General features: G+C 37.7%; 1 protein-coding gene across 11 annotated transcripts in view; it reads right to left on the reverse strand.

The window, feature by feature from the left end:
* ADD1 (adducin 1) overlaps positions 1–16,342 on the reverse strand; it is a 68,402-nt gene that overhangs the window by 12,594 nt on the left and 39,466 nt on the right. For 3 of the 11 annotated variants that reach the window (XM_051616938.1, XM_051616940.1, XM_051616945.1), the window contains exons 5-14: positions 15,155–15,235; positions 13,307–13,456; positions 12,212–12,355; positions 11,988–12,086; positions 11,469–11,645; positions 8,768–9,112; positions 5,670–5,771; positions 3,754–3,843; positions 3,635–3,652; positions 2,790–2,882 (exon numbers count right to left, since the gene is read on the reverse strand). In XM_051616938.1, the coding sequence (XP_051472898.1) occupies positions 2,790–2,882; positions 3,635–3,652; positions 3,754–3,843; positions 5,670–5,771; positions 8,768–9,112; positions 11,469–11,645; positions 11,988–12,086; positions 12,212–12,355; positions 13,307–13,456; positions 15,155–15,235 (1,299 nt within the window). The remainder of the gene's footprint in view (positions 1–2,789; positions 2,883–3,634; positions 3,653–3,753; positions 3,844–5,669; positions 5,772–8,767; positions 9,113–11,468; positions 11,646–11,987; positions 12,087–12,211; positions 12,356–13,306; positions 13,457–15,154; positions 15,236–16,342) is intronic. The other 8 variants (XM_051616943.1, XM_051616948.1, XM_051616941.1 and 5 more) reach the window with 4 other exon arrangements.

Below are 16,342 nucleotides of genomic sequence, written 5' to 3' on the forward strand. Positions count from 1 at the left end.
CCCACAAAGCTCCAACAAAGAGAGAGTCATATATAGCTAGTGATATACAATATACCTTCATACTGCACTAGGACCACACATATCCTTCAAGGAAATTTTAGATTATCTAGTCATTTTGCAACTTCTCCACCAAATCTTGCTTTCAGAGAAGAATTCAAAACTGCTATGAGGTGACCATCAGCTAACAGGCAAGCATTTCACCTTGTTCTCAGGGAGAAGTATGAGCAAAAATGGCACCTTATACATGCCTTTCTCAGGGACATTCTCATTTTCTCCCAATCAAAGAGTATGTTCATACTAATTGTCTGAAGTTAACAATCACTCCTAACACAATCTGGGATTAATGCAGTGCCTTTATAAAAAAAAACAACAAACAAAACAAAATAAAAAACCAACAACAACTCTGAAAGTACTGTGTAGAAATTACCACTAAAACACAGTGCCAGCTCTGGGGCAGAACTGAAAGGCTCTTCGTGAAGAACAAGCCACAGAGTTTCCATTCTAAAGGGAAAGGCAGAAAATGGGCGATTCCCCTTTTACTTAAATTCTTGAAAATTCATGTGATCTTTTTAAAAAAATCAGATGGCAGAATGGTCATTGGTAACAATAACCAACATTCCCTGTCATTCAGCTAAGACTGTAGCAGAAGCTTGGATAACCGAGTCTCTAACATGAATAAAATTACAGGATGCACAAGGAGCTTGTGTTGCAACACGGCCAGGACTTCTCAGAACACGGACAAAGCAAGTGACAAGGCAAAATGGAGTATTCACCACTGCAGCCATAGGCACAGAGGACTCAAAGCATTACATGCATATTGTACACAAACAAGATTTTTATCATACAAAATAGTGTGCATTAGTATTTGATAGAAATCTCAACTTTAACTGAAAGCATAATGCATTTTGTTACTGCAATCAGATGGAACTTTATACTTTAATCATTACTGAGAGTCTAAGAATTTGTCAAGTGAGAAACTTGCAATTATCTGGTACCTAAAATTCCTTAAGCCCTTGATGTACATGTCCTCCTCAAACTTTCATTCAAAGCTTCATGTGAGGTTTCTATGGCCATTGTAAGATTGCTTATGCCTCTTTCATTCGCCAATACACAACTGATTTTTGGCATCATCTTTTTAGAAAGTTTCTCTGGTCAATCTTCTTTTATTGGTGGTGCTTGGTTCCTTTTTTTTTTGCGTTGTTTTTAGTTTTCCACAGTTTTTTTAATGGTTTTGGGGTTTTGTTTGGTTTTGTTTTCCCCAACAAGTACTTATTAAGCATTCAAGTCACAATCCATATTAAGATAATAAATACTATGCAATAAAGGCCACTCCTGCTGTAATTAACACCAATGCAATCTTGCACAATATTTCAGGAGGAAAGCACTTTCATAACAACACAAAAAGGAAACCTACCATTTGGACATCTACCCTAACATGAACCTGCTACTAACATTATCAGTATTATTAAGTATTAACCACCCTAACATTATATTACTGGGAAAAATCATATACCAAGAGACCTTTTGTTGGCTTCTTGCTATCACCAAAAGCACACAAGTAAAATATTTGAGTACTTTTATAGAAAGATTACACCATTATTCAAAAATAACACCTGAAAGATATCTTGCACATCACTGATGAAAGAAATGGCCAGTGTTGTGATAACCAATGGATATAAAAATAATGTATTATTTTAAAGGTATTCCTAAGCAGAGAACAAAAGGCATGCACTGCCTGGAAAAATGTGGCTTTGTTTTATTTTTCATCTTAAATCTGGAAACAGTATTTTATTATTTTTCCTTTCAGAATATGGATAAGCCAAACTGTAATCTGAAAAACATCATTATCAAATTCTCATTAAGATACAACTATCTATAATGCAAACTGGCTCATTACACTAGAAAGTGTGATAAATTCATGAGATTTGTAAATTCATGAGATAAGGTAATTAAAATATTCTGGTTTTTTATAGGAAAGCTATCCTGATAACGAGATGTTGTGTATGACCTAAACCAAAATTTAAGAATCTTTTAGATAAAATACAGGAGCAGAAGAGACATTGATGCTTATTTACAGACTGTGCTTCCATGTTATATCACCTCTAAGAAACTCCTTCAAAACCTGGGAAAGAAACACAGCTAAGGACAGATTGGAAACAATGTGCAAACTGTTCCTGTTTACTCAGTCTCAAAGGACTTGTCACCCCAACCATAGACACATCCCTTGAATTAATTCTGCATTTAAAGTGTATTACGTAAGCATAAGCATGATTACTTGTTTAATTTTGGAATCATGGGGCTTTGCCCACCAACTCTTGCAGATAACCACAGGAATTTTTATGGAAACAAGACATCCAGCAATACAGGATCAAAAGTTGACAAGTGTTTGTCAGTCTGACATGCTCTGAACATGTGGATATCTTCGGAATTACACTGATGTAACCAGGTTTTAACATAACTCAAAATGGATCTCAAATTACTCTAATTTTACACTAACAGCATGCACAAAGAAAGCCTCTTATATGCAGAACCTAATCAGCACCTTAACATCAAATGTGTTTCTTCACCAGCTTCTACAGAAAAAGAAAAAGATCAAAAAACTTAAAAGATACTTTATCAGGGTAAAGCAACTGCTTATATATTTGAGCAGACATAATTTGGAGATCCATCTTTTTTTTTTTTTCCTTTTCTAGCCAGATAATTAGCTAACAGAGGGAAGAGATCAGGGTAAGGAGGAGGTAAAACGAAGGGTGAACAACAGTATTTAGAGCAGTATGACAGGGCAGTACCTTTCTAACAGAGAGAGATTTAGCGGGACTAAAGGCCTGCTCTGTGAGATCGAGCCCTTCAATAGATTCCGTACAGTCTGAGAGGGGAGCATCCTGCAACAGTAAATTGAGTAAACAGAGCAAACCGAGCCCGGGCTTTACAACATCAACCAAAAGCATTATGATGCTTGCTAAAAACATGCAAAGGAAAACAGTAACTGGTAGATAAAATTGCAAATGACGATGGGTTGACATGCAGCCAATTTGACACCCAACATGAATAATGCCATGGTCATGGTAAGACTCGCTGAACTTTTTAAAGTAGATCAGAAAATACTAACCTGAGGCAGTTAAAGCACTCTGCTCTACAGAGATTTAAAGTCATTCAGCTATACAGTCTAACTGTATAGCTCTAATTCTTCTTTTTCTTTGAGCTATGATTCATAGATGAAGTCTTTTGTTTATTCAGATATCCTGCTTTTAAGGATTATTGATGTATAATAGCTTTTTTTCATATTGCTCTTCAAATGAAGCATTATGAAGCAATGATAAAACACATCTAACACACAACTCTGCTGCCCCATAGTGAGCCTGCTGTGCCTATTATCAATATTTCAAGATACATAGACTTGGAAAACAAACAAAGAAAAAGTTGTCACAAAGCCCAACTAGTCTTGAACAAGAAATTAACCCATATAAATGAGCCTTCTGCATTTCATGCATTACATTCAGCAAAAAACAAACAAACAAAAAAACAAAACAAGAAGCATCCTCCACAGACATGCTTGGGCTACACTGCTGAAGCCTCTTACATTTCTGACCCTGAGCGCTCTCGCAAAGACAATGGTGTTACCTCTAAGACTTACCTTATAAACAGTTACTCTCTGCCAATTAAAGAATAATTTTATAGGGATATATTAGGTGAAAGAAGAGGATACCACATATTAACTTCAAACTAATAGTTTTTAGCATTTTATACTCTCACCTGTACGAGACTCCTGTCCACAACTACCCCAGAAAGAACCTGCGACTGAGGGCCTGCGGTTTTAATATCTTGTAAGTTTTGCTCTCGGATCTGTCAAGGAAAGCAGCAAAATACAGGCACATGAACAACAGAGAAACATCAACCATGGTTTTGTCTTCGAAAAAGTAAACCTGCAACTACTGCTGAGTGCTACGTCCCTACTCATCTAATAAAACTGTGCTTATAAACACCACTTGGAGATCTGTGCTCAGGTTCCCAGCTGTTTCCTCAGATTTCTCAGAATTCAGGCTTTAAGTACCACAGTAAGTACTGTCCTTTCCTTTTTACTACTGTCTCATGGTAAAACTCCAGAGATCAGGTAACAGACAACTCCAGTTTGTGAAGAAGGGAAGCAGAGGTAGTATTTTTATAATTCTATTGTGCATGACCAGTAATTTACAGGTTTCTGTCACTAGCCACTAGTCACTGATACTGCACCACAATATCATTCCTACAGAACTTACTGTAAAACACTGTACACCATTTGTTTTTTGCATTTAATCAGGACCATATTCTCAAAAGGGCATATTATTATTTTTTTTATGCATAAACTGACACTCTGAAGTATTCAAACACATCACTTTTGTTGCATCCTAAATAGCTCCCAGTTCTTTCCATAGAGAAATGAGAACAGAAACTGGATCTTTAAATCTAGGTTTTATTGATTTAACTTAGATATCCCACAGGGTAAAGAATTCGTAACAACTGACTCAAAATTTATTTCTGAACTACTCTGGTTCTTGTTCCAAGATTAACGAAGGAAAACAGAGATCCAGAAAGATCTCTACTTTACAGCTAAACAGGACATTCGATTTATATAAAAATACTTGCGTACAACTGTAAGAACACAAACTGTTATTAATACTTGGCATTTCAGAAAGTATGAGGATCCTGCATCATCTGCACTTCTTTCTAGTTTACCACCTTTCTAGTCATCAGGAAAGTAAAAATTTTGAAGTTTTACTTCTCTCCTCTTAGTCACTTCATTCAAGTTTTTAGTAAAACAATATTTGTGTTTCAGACACCAAGAAACTGTCTGTCAATTGCACCGGACTTCTCATTTCAAGTGAGTCTTATTTTACAGAGCTGAGAAGCATACAGGAAAAGTAAATGCTCTGTCAACCTGATACAAATTACTTTAGAACAAATCTGCATTCCTGCCAGTACCCTGCACACAGACTTCCCTATAACTCCCATATGCCATTCAGCCATCAGTAAGAAGTAGCAAAACAATCAAGAAAAACTTAACTATTAACAAGATACCAGTGCATATTTTATACTTTAAAAGAAATAAAGTGAAAAAGCCCCAGTACATCCAATGCTTTCCTGTGGGTAGATTGGAGACAAGAAGATCTGAAATTCAAAGACTGGAAAATTAACAGCTAGGTCATTTTAAAAATATTTATATGCAGTTTCAAAGGCTAAAGAAAAATTCCACAACAACCACAGCATATTATAACATAATACATCTAATACGGAGAAGAGATCTACAGACTTCCTTGTTGAGGCCACAATTTCAACTGGTGAAAGCAAAACAGGAAAACAAGTCACAAATGTATAACTGTGGTCTCAGGGAACAGAATTATTACCATAAACTCAGTGGTGGCTGTTTCACAAGTATCCAGCAATTGGTCCAACAGTAACAAAATGTAAGACAATGAGAGTCTTTATATACTGGACAGTAGTACCAGCTGTTTCCAAGATGAGTTTGTTACATTTAGGAATTGTTTCAGTATCTAGTTCTGAAGGGGCAGGACATCAGAACCGTGTTACTAAACTGAAAAACTTCCCTATAGCAAAGTAAGTTAGTTCATTACAAGTATACAACATAAACGCAGCGATGAACAAAAATAAGTTATTTTATTGCTATTACAAACCTTGTTCCTCATTTCTTGGACCTCCTTTGGATTGGTGTTCAATGGAACAAACAGGTTAGGGACAGCAGAGGTGGCAGTTCTATGTCCATCCTCTTTAGTCCACTGTAATACCAAGAACAGTTGAACAGTCAGAATTGCTGTAATGGCTGTGGACACTCAGAGTAGCAAATTCACATAACAGTTGATCATGCATTATACATAGCAGAGAACTGAACCAATGATTGTATTCTTCTAGTCATTCCTAAGAATATTCAAGTTGCTTCCTTCTCCAGTAATAGAAACTGTACCTTCAGATAAATTTCTAAATGTCAGAATCATTCTTTTAAGTCAAGCTAGTAACAACAACAAAAACTAGAGAGCCAGTGAACTTGCCAGTAACTTCCATCCAAAACAATGCAACTACTACAGCTGTGAGCAATTGAGAGACGATGGAGACTGAAAGGTTTTTAAGATATTTTTCTGTGGACTTGACCACACTGACAACTGCAGTGTTCCATGTTTCTAAAAATAGTCTACTTCTTATTTTATCAGGAGACATATTACTACAGGAGTAGGAACACTCCAATATAATGACTGATTTTTAAGGACATTATCAGAAATTTCACTGTGCGTTCATATTTGTTTAAAAAGGACATTGCACCTTACCCAAACAGAAGTACAGGAAGATCTAAGATGCAAGCTGTAAAACCCTATTCCTGCTATTTTAAATTTCTGCACTGGATGTTTTTACAAAATAGCACAAGAGAGACAGAGAGATCATTGATTCAATCCTCCGATACTCAACAAACATCAAAGCAAACTTAAAGCATAAGATGACAGAAGTATGAAAAGCAATGTGATGTCACTAGCCAGGTTTAGTGAATGATTCTGTACTGTGAAGCAAGAGTGGGCATCACCAAAGTTTTGCATTAAAACAAGCTACGTCAGCAAAACGTTCTGTTTCCAGAATTAGTTTCTGCACAAATAAATAGCTGTATCAGCACAGCAACCTAGAGGAAGTTTGGTGATGTCAAAGGTTTTATAACTCATAGCTCAAAAGGTTACAAAAATATCCCAAACACAAACTTTAAGCGCTTCATGGGTTCTTCATAGAAGGTTGCTTTATTTGATCAGTGCATTTAGTATGGAGCCCTGTTTCGTTTGATGCACAACTAACTTTTTATCTTGATCTGTTCATTATAAGTGGTGTTCTAATTTCCAGTCATTGTGGCATAGAAAATGCACTGAATGGTAAAGCAAACCTGTTTATAGAGCAAATGCTATGCGGCTTTTCCTGAGTAACTTCAAGAAACAATAAGATAGCCAGAAACTGTCAAACTTCAAAAAGCAACAGAATTTTAAAATGTTTTGCAACTGTAAAGTAAAAAATGGAATGAACATGGAGCTGTGAAATACTCACTGATGATTATCTTCTCAGATAAAAACTACTCCAGCTTTTTATTAAAGATAGTTTTTAGTCAAAACATATATAAAAACAACCTCAACATAACAAGCTACTTTTTCTTTAGGTTAATAACAAGCATTAAAAAAATTAAATACACAAACCTGTATGAAAATTTCTATTGCTTCAGTATATCACTAAACAAGACTGGTTTCTGAGCAGGAATTTTTCTTTTTTCACTGATCATTTCAGATGTAACATACTACCTACTCCATGAGCTACGTCTGAAAAGCACAAACTGCTCCAAACATTTGCATAGCTTTAAGCTTTCTTCCAATCAAGGCAAAACTATAGTTGAGTTTAGTAAAATGTCGATAGTACAAACAATATATGTATACATTAACTTCTTAAATCAAGCAGAACACCACAAAAATACCACAGAGATAGAGATCCTCTGTTTTTTCAGAGCCTTCTATATGTTAAAGCTACGTATTTTAGTACACACATTACCTGAGTAATCATTCCATAAAGTTTTTCTAAATATGGACAACTCTGAATGTATTCAGAAGTGAAGCACAGTTTTGGAGGGGTAAGACTGAAGAGGTGTTCTGGAAAATCTAATGTGATTTTTTTTTTTCCATTTCAAGAGCATTATTTTCATTTTTTTAAGACTCACCTGTAACCACACTACTACTTATACATAGTAGTACCACTACTGAAGTACTACTTAACTACCAGAGCTCAGATCAAAGTCAACTGTTACATAACCTTGTATGCGTGCAAAGCTCCGCCTACATTTTAAATGCTTTATATGCCCAAGAAAATATCCAACCCACAGTTACACCCCAACAGCTACGGATGTCCATTTGAAAGCATTTGATACTTTTGCTTTTCAATTAACAGATCCGTCAGTGCAAAATTTTAACTGGAAGCAGCATTGATAAACAAAAAAAAAGCACCGGCTGCAGAATCTATCGCTTAGTGCCTGCTGATGGCCTGAGCTGCACTTTAGTCATGCCGCACCCAGCTGGTACTTCAGGAAAGATCTTCCATTTATGGCCATCTACTTACATGCAACACTACATGCAGAAGGCAGCTGGTTGTGAACACTCAGAGGCTTTGGGACAGACAAAAGCATAGTGAACAGGACAGAAAGAGGGGCTGAGAAACTAGACAAGAAAAACTGCTTAAGGGAAAAAATCCCAACACTTAAAATACTTTGAAATCAATTCTTGTACATAGCAAGGGTTGCAAAGAGCTTGCAAATTAAGTTGGTGACTATAATAGAGGGTAGAAATTTGATTATTTCTATATATACTTGTACAAAAGTACATTGAATAGTTAGTTTCATTTTTGTTCTAACAGAAAAGCTTTCATGCAGATAGAATTAGTAGTTTCCTAACACAGTTTTCCTTAATTAAACCATTAAAATGCAGAACCCGCTCAGTCAAAACTATGATTCAGTCTGTTTGGTCATTAGCTTGAAAAGCCAAAAGAAAACTAGAGGCTCCAAAGTCTTAAGCAGTTTTAAGCATTAATGAGCAAGACGACTTCTACATCTAATCAAAGCCAAATTAAGTGGTTAGTAAAGTATTTTTTATAGAAGAAAGAAGAAAAGAATTAGCAGAGTAATCTTTTTCTTCCCAAAGCCTCCAAGTGCCAGCCACCCCAATTTGCTCTACATCATCTAACTATGAACAGTAAGGTAGGCACAGACCAAGCAGTTGGTAATACAGCTTGGCACGCAGACACCGGACGAGAGAGACTGCAGCAAGGGTTTCACGTGATCGTGTGTAATGTTCGTCCACACCTTAGTCTTCGACTTGGGGCTGCTGCCATTCTGCCCTTCTTCAGAAGCATCATCCCCTCGGCCAGAGTTCAGCCACCTTGTCTTCTCTCGCTGCTGTTTCTGAAAACTGTGTCTGAGGGGGGAGCAAGTGCCTGATTCGCCATCACTAGTAAAGGAGTAACCTGTGACACTAGCTGGAATCTCAACATCGCTGTACTTTTTAGACTTCTCTCTCAGAGCAGGGCATCGATAAGGATAGCCAGTTCTGTAACCCTGAAGGAGCAGAGAAGCAGAATTAGTCTTCTACATCTACAAGTTTTTCAACAAACGACTGAATTTGGGGTTGATGGATACCCTTAACTGCAAAAACTTTTCTACAACACAGCCCCTCCTTATCTTAATCTTCCCTACTCTAGTGAACAAAGCCATGTCAAAGGTGGATGACACAGTAATGAGGTTACATTAGCATCCTTTCCAATCTAATGAGCTTCTGAAACACTAATTTAAAAGAGTCACCCTTTTGGCAGGTCAAACTTCAAAAACTCTGTATCAAAGTTTTATGAAGAATTTACAGTAGTCCTGCAAAAAGCCACTGAGGTCATCAAGAGCAGTGCCATGGGTCTGCCTCTTCTCACATTCACACACAAAAAAATATATAACTTTTCTAATTCTGTGTTCGACAGATTTTCTTTTCAACTGGACTAGTTTACTAGTCAAATATTCCAGAGCCACTTCTAAAAAAACACAGTACCCATAACTGTTCAAACTCCTCTCCTCTCAAAGCCTGCATTTTAAAATGGTTGACTCAGGCATGAGAACTGAAGTTCCCTTCAGGATGAACATACATATTCAAACAGGACAATAGGACATGATTAAAGTGCAACAAGGTAAGCTACATTCGAATTTGGAGTGCATTTAAAATACATGTACTTCAAGGAAAGTGCCTACACATACACTTCTTCAGCAGTTAAGGTTTTTCCCCCCTGAGGGAAGTATATTGGTATTTGCTGGTATTTCTCATTAAATTCTCAAGTAATTTTACAAGTTTCTTGAGTGGGATTTAAGTCTAGACACAGAATCCTGACTTTTGTTTGTATAATATTCCAGCTACTCATGTATGGGCTTCTTTGTATTGCAATCAAATGTATTGACTGCTTCTCATAATCCTAAAACAAGGATATAAGAAAGCATCTGTATGATACAAAACATAGGTAAAACCATCTCTTCTAACATCTGGAATCCAACATACCGTATGGAAGGGAAGGCTTCAAGAATGCCACTTTTCTATCTATATTCTACTCTCCCTGATCTTCTCTACTTTTGTTGTTTTTCTTTCCAACTTCCTCTGAATTCTACTTTGTTTCCCTTTTTACTTTCCCTAATACACTAGTCATGTTTTCCCCTGCTTTCTTCCATATTTTTCTCAGCATTTAACATATCAAAAGGACATTTAACAGTTTCTCTAATAAGTTTCCACTAGCAAGCTAGTTTCAGTGTGGATCAACAAAAAAACTAGTGTGAATAGCCTACCTATCAAAGTACTAAAATCCTTTATAAATAAAGCTAGCTGTTCAGAAACTTCAGCCCTGAGAATGCCAGCTTAGCTTTCTTTGTAGAGTTTCCACGCATTAAGCACTGCTGAGGCATTATCTTGGTTGCTGCTCCATTCCTTAATGATCAAAGCACATCTTGAGTAACTATCAACTGCCTAACATAGTTAACCATCCAATGTAATACGTGGTTATTTGTAATAGGGAGAGCCTGTAATGGATGTCAGAAAGTTCCCTTCTATTCCTATATTCCTAGCATATACAATGCTATTTCCTTTGTGATCCTGCTTCCTGTTTGCAGTAAGAAACATAAAACTGATTTTCCCTAGAGAAAGGGAAATGCAACTGAACCTGCCAAAGGTACCAGTCAATGACACAGGAAGTCAGCTACCCACGGCCAACTACATTAAATAGTCTCCTTATTGCTCACTAAAATCAATGAGAATTTTTCTGTTTATTTAAGATTTCAGCTTTTCACTTTGTATTATATGAAAACATTAGATATTCAAATTACTAATAAAGTAGCCTAATTTTATTTTTTCCATACTACAGATAGAACACTGATCTAAAGGGAAAAAAAACAGTTATTACTACACAGTAAATGGGGTGGATAATGTTTTAAGATATCATCAGTGTGGATCCTACGAGGGGCACATGCATCACATAACCATGAAGACCACAGTTAAGTCTACAAAAGAAAAAGATTAATTCAATCACAGATCAGAAGACTATGTCTGATTATTACAGTGGCCATATTATTTTATATATTCATTACCACTGTCTATAATCAACCCTTGGAGCCTACAATCTTACCCTTGGGAACAGAGGGGAGGACACAGGCTAAGATGTAGCAAGCACCACAGTCCTCTCATTTGGAAGCGTCAAATCACACAAGGACGCCCTTTGATCTTGCAAAAAACTATCAGATTTTTCATGTTCTCTCCTTCTCTGAGGGCCCTTTATCTTTGGGAAAAAACACACTGCAGGCTGTATAAACTGTCGCAACTACATGCAGCCCATTCTTTAAAGTATGTTCTACATAATCATATAAAACAATTAGACAAAAACACCAGTCTTACCAGATTATCGAGCATTCGCATGAGAGCCTCAAATTCCTGTTCGCCAATCTGCCACTTTGGGTGGGACACACTACCCTCACCTGCTGGAGACTCAGGGGAACGAGATTTGGCTTTATACTTCCCAGGATCTAGAAGCACTAAGTTGTCAGGTCCACCTGCACTGGCCAGGGTACGTACCTTAAAAACAATAAAGTTGTCTTTCAGTTTCTTGGGGGGCTGGGGAATGACATCAGCAAAATAAAGTTAATTCTTTTAAAACATAAATAAATTAACAGACTTGTATAAGAGTCATCTTAAGGCTTTGAAAATACCTCTGTTTTATCAGACATATATCAAATTGATTCCCTTGCACTATTTGAACGCTGCTGGTTAAATCAACATTTGGGATATTCTCAGATAATAGCATGATTTCACAATCACCATATTAGTTTAGATCAAACAGTAAAGTGCACATCTATGAGTCTGTTTGAAGGTTAAGACAGCAGACTGTATTCTTTCATAACACACTGAAATGCTTACTTGAATCTCACAGGCAAGCACTAGGTTATGAATATAGTAGAAAGCCTCTTCAACAGTTTCTCCAACTGATACTAAGCCATGGTTTCTGAGAATAAGGACCTAGAGAGATATTGCAAAAAAAGGTAACAGCAGTAAGGGAAGTATTTTCTTGCTCTTGATTAAAGAACCTACCTCCCATACCCCACTAAACATACATTTATTTCATTCTAGATATAAATACTGACCTTGCTTTTTGGCCCCAAATTTTTCTGAATAACCACCTTTTCTTCATCATCCACTAAAATACCATGGTAGTCATGATAAGCTACTTCCCCTAGAGAAAGTGCTTCAGGTGAAATTGGCAAGAGGCCACACTTCATTGCAGAAACCTGAGAAATATTAAAACAGTTAGCTCAATTTCTTGCAACAGCAAAAAAATAGAAAAAATATAATAGTGGTAAGAATTATAATAAAACCCATATTATAATACATAAATACATGCACAGTGGTCTTGTACTCCATCCCTAAGGTCTCTATTTTTCACAACTTTTGGACTGAATACAAAAGTCACACTGATCTTGGGTCTGACTCAGTATGGCTGCTTGTACATGACATCAACACTAATGTGAAAAGACTCAGAAAAAAACCCAATAAACCCCCAAAACAACTGCATCCTTCATTCCTTTCACTCCAGTGATTTTTATTTTTACTTTTCCCTCAAAAAAAAAGAAGTTTAGTGATGAACTTGGACATGAGTAACTTCGCAGAAGTTAAGGAACAGTTTTAAAGGCTGCTCTATAATTAATCATTTTAGGAATCTGTTCATTTATCTTTAAAATGGTTGTATGACTGCTGTTAATCAGTAAAAAAAATTAATTAAAATAAATAAATAAAATCAGAATGTGAACTTTGAAATAGACAACACTCTCAAGAAATTCCAAAGAGGTAAAACTGACTTGGAACCAGTTGCTCTAATAAGAGGTATTGGAAAAGTTTCAAATATTTAAGTAAACCTTGATAAATTGTGCTTTACAAAACCAACAAAATATGCTAAAGGTCTCATAACTCCCTGTCGAAAGATATGGTTATTTTTGATAGAGGACACACAAGCATGAAATACGCATTTTCCAATTATAGAGCTCACTTTACTGTTTGACCACTCATGTAACAACCAAATAAGGAGTATCTGATTGATTCAAACAGAACCACATATTTGAAGGCAGACTCAAAGGCTTTGTGTACTTCAAAAAGCAACCAAGCCTATGATTCAGGGGACCCACCTATTTTCCAGTTGGGTGGGGTGGGAACAGGAGAGATGACAAGCTGAAAAGTGTGCTTACCGCTGCCCCTGCTGGAGTGTGAATATGAACAATGCACTTGACATCAGGTCGAGCTGCGTAAATTGCAGAGTGCAAAGTGAAACCAGCTTGGTTTACTCCCAAGTTAGTGCTTCCACGATCAACTACATCTCCCTGAATATTGATTTTAACCTGGGAACAAAAAGAATTAGTCTCATAAATGAGTCAAGGCTGCCAAAATCCTAACTTGATTCAGCATTTCCCACTAAAGCTATAAAATCGTATTTCTTTCAGTATTATATTTTACCCAGTATCAAAACGTGCAGGATAAGGCTCTAGGCAGGTGAGCAGATAAAGCTTGAGGTTAAGTTTAATGAAGAGGACATCAGGAACGACTGGGCATGACACAAGAAATCACTGCATGTAACAGGTAACAAGTGTGAGAAGCTGACAGAAGTTACCAAGAGCGCTGTGACAAATGGCTGCACTTCAGAGAGCTTCAGAGGATTCATATAAGAAACTTCCAAACTTTACAGATACCTGAAGAGGAGTATTGGGACCTTTTGGGGGAACAGGTTCTTGAAAGGCAAGCACCATACCAGTGATAACCATGTAAGGCTGAGATTGCCCAAGTAATAATATTATAAATACCAAATTTGGATATGGATGTAGCAAAACTGGAATAAAAGGGAAACAGTGATTATGCATGGGTTGTTTATTTGGAAGAGAATAAGATCAGAGAAAATGGAGTTTCAAGGTGGAGAAGGGAAGAACAAACATGGGAGACATGGAGAGTAAGGGCCAAGAGAGGGCCAGTCTGGTAAGCAGGCTGCTGGTCAGCACGCTCATCTGGCTAAGCTATGTGCCTTAGTCTTATTAAAACCTGCTGCTAGCTATTTTCTGTGTGCATATGCTCTCTACTCTGTGTGTGTGTGCATTTAGCTACCTTCATGCAATCTTCGTTCTCACGGTACTTATTTTACAGATAAAAGCAGAACATCTTAAAAAAACCCCAATATAATACCCCAAGAGCATGGTCGTTGCCCTCTTCAACAAGTCTTGTAGTAACAAGAAAGGGCAGGTCTCTGTTCTCTCCATTGCTTTTCCTATAGCTTTCTCAATTAAAATTTTACAGATAGTTATGGTGGAGTTATGTATGACAGAGCCAACTTTACAGATAGCTGAGGGGGTGTACTGGGACCTAAAGGTGTCTAGAGTGACACAAGTCTGAAATGTTCCTACTCTGCACATACCTACCTCACCTCTCTGCTAGATGTTACTTACCTTACAGTACCTGGGTGGAAAGAAGAATGTGAAAGTTTCTATTTTGTTTCAGTGCAAGAAAATAATCCACAGTAACTCAAGCTGCCTTCAGCAGCACAGACTGTACAGAAGAGAAATACTTTACAAAGTGTTCCCACTGGCTGGCACTTAAGGGAGCTGTGTCTTCAACTGCAGCTATTAGATCTCAAAAAACATAATTTATCTATACCCTCAGCTACTTCCATCATTAAAGGAGGGCAACTAAATCAGACATCTGACACAATGTCTTGAAACTGTTTGCATCACTTATGTCTGAAACACATACTGTTTCCCTCACAAGTCTGACTCAAAAGCTTTCAAGGGCATGATGTGATCAGCCACCCGAATGACCTGGCTCCCCTTCACAGCTAGATCAACTGGAGGACACCTGGTGGTGAACATGTGCAAGGAAACCTCTCTCGGAAATGCTTCAGTTGTACCAAAACAGAACATATTCAGCAGAACTATTCTAAACAGGTAACACAGTAAAATATTCTCTAGGACAGAATTTAAACAGTGACAGATACACAGACAAGAGAAGGTTCAAATATTCATATTTTACATCTGTGAAAAACAGTAACTGCTTACCAGACTAGATGCAGTAACTTCACTATAGAGGAGTCCAAAAGGTACAATAAGGAAGTGCTCCTGCTCAGAATTTACTCTGGCCTATAGATAAAACAAGAGCAGAAGTTATTAAGAATATTTTATTAAAGCATACAAGAAGGCAAAAAACCATGAAAGTTACTTTCATTATGAATTTTCCATATCCCCAAGATGTAGCTACTTTATGCATCCTTGCATTTTCTATTATTAGCAATACATACAAACATACATTGTATAAATACATACATAGTATAAATACACACATACTTTGATACAGTTCTACTTCAGGGAGCAAAGTTTCTAAAATAAGTCGTTGATCAGCCATCCAAAAGCTTCAAGTTGAAATCTATTTTCCTTTACAAACACCGGGTGACTTGCTATACAGCACAACTGAGTTAAACTGCACCAGTTCAAATCACAGAATGAACGGTTTGGGTTGGAAGGGACCTCAAAGATCATCTAGTTCCAACCCCCCGCAATGGGCAGGGACATCTCCCACTAGATCAGGTTGCTCTGAGCCCCATCCACCCTGGCCTTGAATGCTTCCAGGGATGAGGCAGCCACAACTTCCCTGGGCAACCTGGACCAGTGTCTCACCAACCTCACAATAAAGAATTTCCTCCTAATGTCTAACTTAAATCTCCTCTCTTCCAGTTTTGATCCATTACCCCTTGTTTTCTCACTACAAGCCCTTGTAAAAAGTCCCTCCCCAGCTCCATGTCCTTCTTATGTTAGGGGCTCCAGAACTGGACACAGCACTGCATGTGGGGTCTCACGAGAGCAGAGTAAAGGGGGAGAATCACCTCCCTGGCCCTGCTGGCCATGCTTCTTTTGATGCAGCCCAGGACACGGTTGGTTTCTGGGCTGAGTTCATGTTGCCAGCGCATGTTGAGCTTCTCATCCACCATCACTCCCAAGTCCTTCTCCTCCAGACTGCTTTTGATCCATTCTCCACCCAGCCTGTATTTGTGCTTGGGATTGCCCTGACCCAGGTGCAGAACCTTGCACTTGGCCTTGTGGAACTTCATGCAGTTTGCATGGGCCCACCTCTCAAGCCTGTCAAGGTCCCTCTGGATGGCACCTCTCCCTTCCAGGGTGTCAATCTCACCACACACTTTTGTGTCATCAGCAAACTTCCTGGGGGTGCTCTCAATGCCACTGTCCATGTCG

This window comes from Apus apus, chromosome 4 (assembly GCF_020740795.1).
Source record: "Apus apus isolate bApuApu2 chromosome 4, bApuApu2.pri.cur, whole genome shotgun sequence".
Taxonomy (NCBI): domain Eukaryota; kingdom Metazoa; phylum Chordata; class Aves; order Apodiformes; family Apodidae; genus Apus; species Apus apus.